Here is a 5,913-nt window from a genome sequence, read left to right as displayed (position 1 = left end):
ACTTTTTGAAGTTATTGCACTTTAATTTAAATCTAATTCTAGTAACTGGCAATTAATGCATTCCATTATGTATGTTTATGGATTCAATATTATATTGATCTACATGTACATGTACATATTAAATTATGTTTTGATCAAAATTTTTTTAGATTCAGTTAGTCATAGTTAGTTAGCTAAAAGTAAATCTGATCTAACTAAATGGGTTTTGATTTAAGTTATAATTAACTAAAACAACACTAGTATTACAAGTTAGCAGTTTGACACTGAACATAACTTTTGCTTGTTTTCAGTCTAAGTATTAGTGTATTCTTGATATTAATTTAATGATATTAAAAATGTTAAAGTAACTGTATTCAAGTCACACTAGACTACTTGAAGTTTAGTTTATAATAACTACTGTCCTTTTACAAATCATTTCCTCTCCTTCCTCATTGTACACTGTAACTTTGGCATAATACCTACCCTATGAAATAGAATAGTAATAATGATACACTGTATCTGTTACTCACTGGCCAAAGGAGATCTGGAACTGCATCATTACCATGACATGTATGATTTAATTGATATATTCCTGGTGTTATTGGGCAACGAAACTTAGTCAAATCGAGAAAGAAGTCACAGAAATTAAATTTGTCATCAATGAAAGTAATATTAATGTAATTCTTGAAATTATATGTCAATGTGATATGCAGTATACCCCATTGTATGGTTTTCTCTAGATAAAGATTTATACCACTAGTGAATATGTAACTTACTGATATGAAAAGTTCCTTGCATCTGAAACTTTTTTCCACGAATCAGTGGATTTGGAGTTAATGATGTATTAGTGAATTCAACAAATTTTCTAGTATCAGCTTAAAATTAATAGAATGAATCAACAGTGTATTATAATACTGAACTTACAACAATCTGTGACTTTTGTAGGTTCTTGTTGTTGATAGTATATATAATTGAAACAGGTATATTATCCATTAGTATAGTAGTCAGTATCTTACCATTGTAGTAATTGTTAGTAGATCCAGTCAATGTAGATACTACTAGTACAACTGATAGAAGTAACAGTATATACTCTACTAGTTTACCCATCTTCTCTTTGACTTGATTTATGAGATGATGTAGCTGTTCAGTCGATTTAATTAATGCATGTACTATTGTTATTGGTAGTATTACCATTTTGTTTTGTTACAGTTGTTCTGGTTATGGTATTTTATAGCTACATTTATAGACTATTTTCTGGCATCCTATTGTATTGATTGTATATTTATCTTGTTATTTCATTCTAGAATTATGAGATTTCCAGCTTAGAATATACATATACAGTAAAAGAAGGGGAACTACCGTATAGCAGGAAATTTTGGTGAATTTGGTGTTTTGATAGCCATTTGCCAAAATATAATCTGCTATTTTGATCTATTATACGCATGTTCAATGTCACATGTGGCCACTAATTCACCAAATTTTGTCAATTTGCCAAATTTGACTTCTCCCGAAATTTCCCACTATACCGTAATGGTCATATGGCATGGGCTGTTGATGCACTTTTTACAATTATTGTGTGTTAATTTTTTTAATGTAATTCTAGCTACATGTGATTGGCAATGCATTCTATTGTGTGGTGGCGGATTTGATTTTATATTGATCTACATGTACATGTATGCATTGAATTATATTATGGTCTGTGTGCATATGCAATGATACACACATACACACCTGCATGTTAGTGTTGTCCAAGTTTTAATTTTATGTACTTTTACTTAGTTATAGTTTCAAAATAAAGTTAAAAATGTTAAAGTAATTGTATTCAAGTCATATTAGAATACATGCAGTTTAGTTTATAGTAACTTCTGTCATTTGGCACATCATTTCCTCTCCTTCCTCATTGTATGCAGTAGCTTTTCCATAATACCTACCCTATGAAATAGAATAGTAATATTGATACACTGTATCTGTTACTCACTGGCCAAAAGAGCTTTGGTACTATAGCAGGACCATTGCATGTATAGTTTAATTGATATGTTCCTGGTGTTATTGGGCAACGACTCTTAGTCAAATCGAGAAAGAAGTCACATAAATTAAATTTGTCATCAATGAAAGTAATATTAGTATAGTTTTTGAAATTATGTATAATTGTGATATGTGCAATACCCCACTGTATGGTTTTTTCTAGAAAAAGATTAACTTAATACTAGTGAATATGTAACTTACTAATATAAAAAGTTCCTTTCACATAATATGCCTTTCCACGAGTCATTGGATTAGGAGTTAATGATGCATTAGTGAATTCAGCAAATTTCTTAGTAACAGCTTAAAAGTAATAGAATAAATCAATAGTGTATTTTATACTGAACTTACAACAATCTGTGACTTTTGTAGGTTCTTTTGATAGTATATATAATTAAAACAGGTATATTATCCATTAGTATAGTAGTCAGTATCTTACCATTGTAGTAATTGTTAGTAGATCCAGTCAATGTAGATACTACTAGTACAACTGATAGAAGTAACAGTATATACTCTACTAGTCTACCCATCTTCTCTTTGACTTGATTTGTGAGAAGTTGTAACTGTTCAGTCTATTTAATTAATGCATGTACTATTGTTATTGGTATTATTACTGTTTTGTTTGTTACAGTTGTTCTGGTTATGGTATTTTATAGCTACATTTATAGACTATTTTCTGGCATCCTAATGTACTGATTGTATATTTGTAATAGTTAATACATGGGGCGGCGTGTTCTATTAAATTTATCCGCACGAGCTTCCAGTCGAGTCGCTAAAAATAGCGCACGAGGCCGAAGGCCGAGTGCGCTATTTTAGCGACGAGACTGGAAGCAAGTGCGGATAAATCCGATAGAACACGACGCCACATGTATTAATTGTTTTAATGTATAGTTCCAGCAAAGATTGCACATGCTCTGCTATCACTGATATCACACTGCTGCACATTAAATAAATGAGTGTGCTATTTATAATATCACACTGCGGTATTGGTAGGAGTGTTCTGTGGGTTTTATCACAACTGTTAGGCCTTTGATCTTTGCTGCAACTATACATTAAATCTTGTTATTTCATTCTAGAATTATGAGATTTCCAGCTTAGAATATACATATACAGTAAAAGAAGGGAAATTAATTGGTTATGGCATGGGCTGTTGACCGACTTTTTGAAGTTATTGCACTTTAATTTAAATTTAACTCTAGTAATTGGCAATGCATTGTATTGTGTATGTTTGTGGATTTGATTTTATATTGATCTATATGTAGACATACATTTTGAATTATGTTTTCGTCACAATTTTTTTAAAGATTCAGTTAGTTATAGTTAGTCAACTAAAAGTAAACCTGGCCTAACTAAAAGGGTTTTAGTTTAAGCTATAATCAACTAAAACAACACTAGTATTGTAAGTTAGCAGTTTGACACTGAACATAACTTTTGCTTGTTTTCAGTCTTAAGTATTAGTGTAATTTTGGCATTAATTTAATGATATTTTTAATGTTAAAGTAATTGTATTCAAGTCATATTGGAATACATGCAGTTTAGTTTATGGTAACTTCTGTCTTTTGACACATGATTTCCTCTCCTTCCTCATTGTATGCAGTAGCTTTGGCATAATGCCTACCCTATGAAATAGAATAGTAATAATGATACACTGTATCTGTTACTCACTGGCCAAAAGAGCTTTGGTACTGCATAATTACCATAAGATAAATAATTCAATTGATATATTCCTGGTGTTATTGGACAACGAATCTTAGTCAAATCGAGAAAGAAGTCACAGAAATTAAATTTTTCATCAATGAAAGTAATATTAGTATAGTTCTTGAAGTTATGCATCATTGTGATTCGTATAATACCCCATTGTATGGTTTCCTCTAGAAAAAGAATTACAGCACTAGGGAATATGTGACTTACTAATATTAAAAGTTCCTTGCAAATGATACGGCTTTCCACGAGTCATTGGATTAGGAGTTAATGATGCATTAGTCAATTCAACAAATTTCTTAGTAACAGCTTAAAATTAATAGAATAAATCAATAGTGTATTATAATACTGAACTTACAACAATCTGTGACTTTTGTAGGTTCTTGTTGTTGATAGTATATATAATTGAAACAGATATATTATCCATTAGTATAGTAGTCAGTATCTTACCATTGTAGTAATTGTTAGTAGATCCAGTCAATGTAGATACTACTAGTACAACTGATAGAAGTAACAGTATATACTCTACTAGTCCACCCATCTTCTCTTTCACTTGATTTATGAGATGATGTAGCTGTTTAATCTATTTAATTTATGCATGTACTATGTTTTGTTTGTTACAGTTGTTCTGGTTATGGTATTTTATAGCTACATTTATAGACTGTTTTCTGGCACCCTATTGTACTGATTGTATATTTATCTTGTTATTTTATTCTAGAATTATGAGATTTCAAAGCTTAGAATATACATATACAGTACAAAAAGGGGAAATAATTGGTCATGGCATGGGCTGTTGACCGACTTTTTGAAGTTATTGCACTTTAATTTAAATCTAATTCTAGTAATTGGCAATTAATGCATTCCATTATGTATGTTTATAGATTCAATATTATATTGATCTACATGTACATGTACATATTAAATTATGTTTTGATCAAAATTTTTTTAGATTCAGTTAGTCATAGTTAGTTAGCTAAAAGTAAATCTGATCTAACTAAAAGGGTTTTGATTTAAGTTATAATTAACTAAAACAACACTAGTATTACAAGTTAGCAGTTTGACACTTAACATAACTTTTGCTTGTTTTCAGTCTAAGTATTAGTGTATTCTTGATATTAATTTAATGATATTAAAAATGTTAAAGTAACTGTATTCAAGTCATACTAGACTACTTGAAGTTTAGTTTATAATAACTACTGTCCTTTTACAAATCATTTCCTCTCCTTCCTCATTGTGCACTGTAACTTTGGCATAATACCTACCCTATGAAATAATGATACACTGTATCTGTTACTCACTGGCCAAAGGAGATCTGGAACTGCATCATTACCATGACATGTATGATTTAATTGATATATTCCTGGTGTTATTGGGCAACGAAACTTAGTCAAATCGAGAAAGAAGTCACAGAAATTAAATTTGTCATCAATGAAAGTAATATTAATGTAATTCTTGAAATTATATGTCAATGTGATATGCAGTATACCCCATTGTATGGTTTTCTCTAGATAAAGATTTATACCACTAGTGAATATGTAACTTACTGATATGAAAAGTTCCTTGCATCTAAAACTTTTTTCCACGAATCAGTGGATTTGGAGTTAATGATGTATTAGTGAATTCAACAAATTTTCTAGTATCAGCTTAAAATTAATAGAATGAATCAACAGTGTATTATATAGGCGGTAGCCTATATGTAGGATTGAGGTTGATTTTTCAAGATGGCGGCCGTTTTTATAATTTTCAAACACTCACAACTCTTTTATCTTACGTTGTACAGCCTTATAAATGGCTTAGATCAGCTCTCCTTCACTGAGCGATTCTCCTGGTACCTTTAAAGTGGACTGTAATGTAGCGGGAGCATTTCTAGAGAATAGGCCCAAATTCAAATTTCTGCAAAATTCTTCAGACTTTTTCTTCTTCTTCTTTCATCTTCTTCTATCAACACGGAAATCTTTTAAACCAGAGAGCCGTTCAAGTTGGCTTTTACATCATTCCTTTGAGCTTGGGCCAAGGACTGGACATGTGGCTTCAAAAAGAAGCAAGGACAGAGAACAATGGAAGACAAATTCCAGCTGCAGCACCGCGTGGGTTTGTGGTTTGACGCCATTTTAATTTATGCGCACGTGATTAGCATGAATATGATTAACCTAACCACATAATCATAACAGAAAGTAATTTTATTAATTTAAGAAAAAAGAATGGAAACAA

General features: G+C 30.8%; 2 protein-coding genes and 1 long non-coding RNA gene across 4 annotated transcripts in view; all 3 read right to left on the bottom strand.

The window, feature by feature from the left end:
- LOC109587510 (phosphatidylglycerol/phosphatidylinositol transfer protein-like) overlaps positions 1-2,542 on the bottom strand; it is a 5,302-nt gene extending 2,760 nt beyond the window's left edge. The window contains exons 1-3 of one of the 2 annotated variants that reach the window (XM_020003756.1): positions 2,441-2,542; positions 2,353-2,376; positions 2,206-2,304 (exon numbers count right to left, since the gene is read on the bottom strand). In XM_020003756.1, coding sequence (XP_019859315.1) covers positions 2,206-2,304; positions 2,353-2,376; positions 2,441-2,531 — 214 coding nt within the window. In that variant the 5' untranslated portion in view covers positions 2,532-2,542. Of the gene's footprint in view, positions 1-903; positions 928-995; positions 1,103-2,205; positions 2,305-2,352; positions 2,377-2,440 lie in introns of those variants that run through there. The other variant, XM_020003755.1, reaches the window with a different exon arrangement.
- Positions 1,783-2,025, bottom strand: LOC109587514 (uncharacterized). The gene is made up of 2 exons (XR_002187651.1): positions 1,958-2,025; positions 1,783-1,911 (listed from the first exon to the last, which is right to left on the bottom strand). It is a non-coding gene; the product is annotated as an uncharacterized LOC109587514 (long non-coding RNA).
- Positions 2,543-3,514: 972 nt separating the features above from the next.
- LOC109587512 (phosphatidylglycerol/phosphatidylinositol transfer protein-like) lies at positions 3,515-4,276 on the bottom strand. Its single transcript, XM_020003758.1, has 5 exons — positions 4,153-4,276; positions 4,061-4,084; positions 3,913-4,011; positions 3,667-3,872; positions 3,515-3,620 (listed from the first exon to the last, which is right to left on the bottom strand). Exons 1-5 carry the CDS (start codon positions 4,241-4,243, stop codon positions 3,537-3,539), a joined length of 504 nt encoding a protein of 167 aa, XP_019859317.1. The 5' UTR covers positions 4,244-4,276; the 3' UTR covers positions 3,515-3,536.
- Between the last annotated feature and the right edge of the window lie 1,637 nt (positions 4,277-5,913).

This window comes from Amphimedon queenslandica, unplaced genomic scaffold (genome assembly GCF_000090795.2).
Source record: "Amphimedon queenslandica unplaced genomic scaffold, v1.1 AMPQUscaffold_12546, whole genome shotgun sequence".
Classification (NCBI taxonomy): Eukaryota; Metazoa; Porifera; class Demospongiae; order Haplosclerida; family Niphatidae; genus Amphimedon; species Amphimedon queenslandica.
Note: the sequence above shows the minus strand (reverse complement) of the source record. Positions and strands in the feature narration are given on the sequence as shown.

What these genes read in the sequence shown, in the direction of transcription:
- LOC109587512 (XM_020003758.1), bottom strand. Translation starts at nt 4,243, where the DNA reads ATGGGTGGACTAGTAGAGTATATACTGTTACTTCTATCAGTTGTACTA. An exon ending in TACAAAAGTCACAGATTGTT is followed by an intron (nt 4,012 to 4,060) that starts GTAAGTTCAGTA and finishes ATTAATTTTAAG; the next exon opens with CTGTTACTAAGAAATTTGTT. An exon ending in GCAAGGAACTTTTAATATTA is followed by an intron (nt 3,873 to 3,912) that starts GTAAGTCACATA and finishes TTCTTTTTCTAG; the next exon opens with AGGAAACCATACAATGGGGT.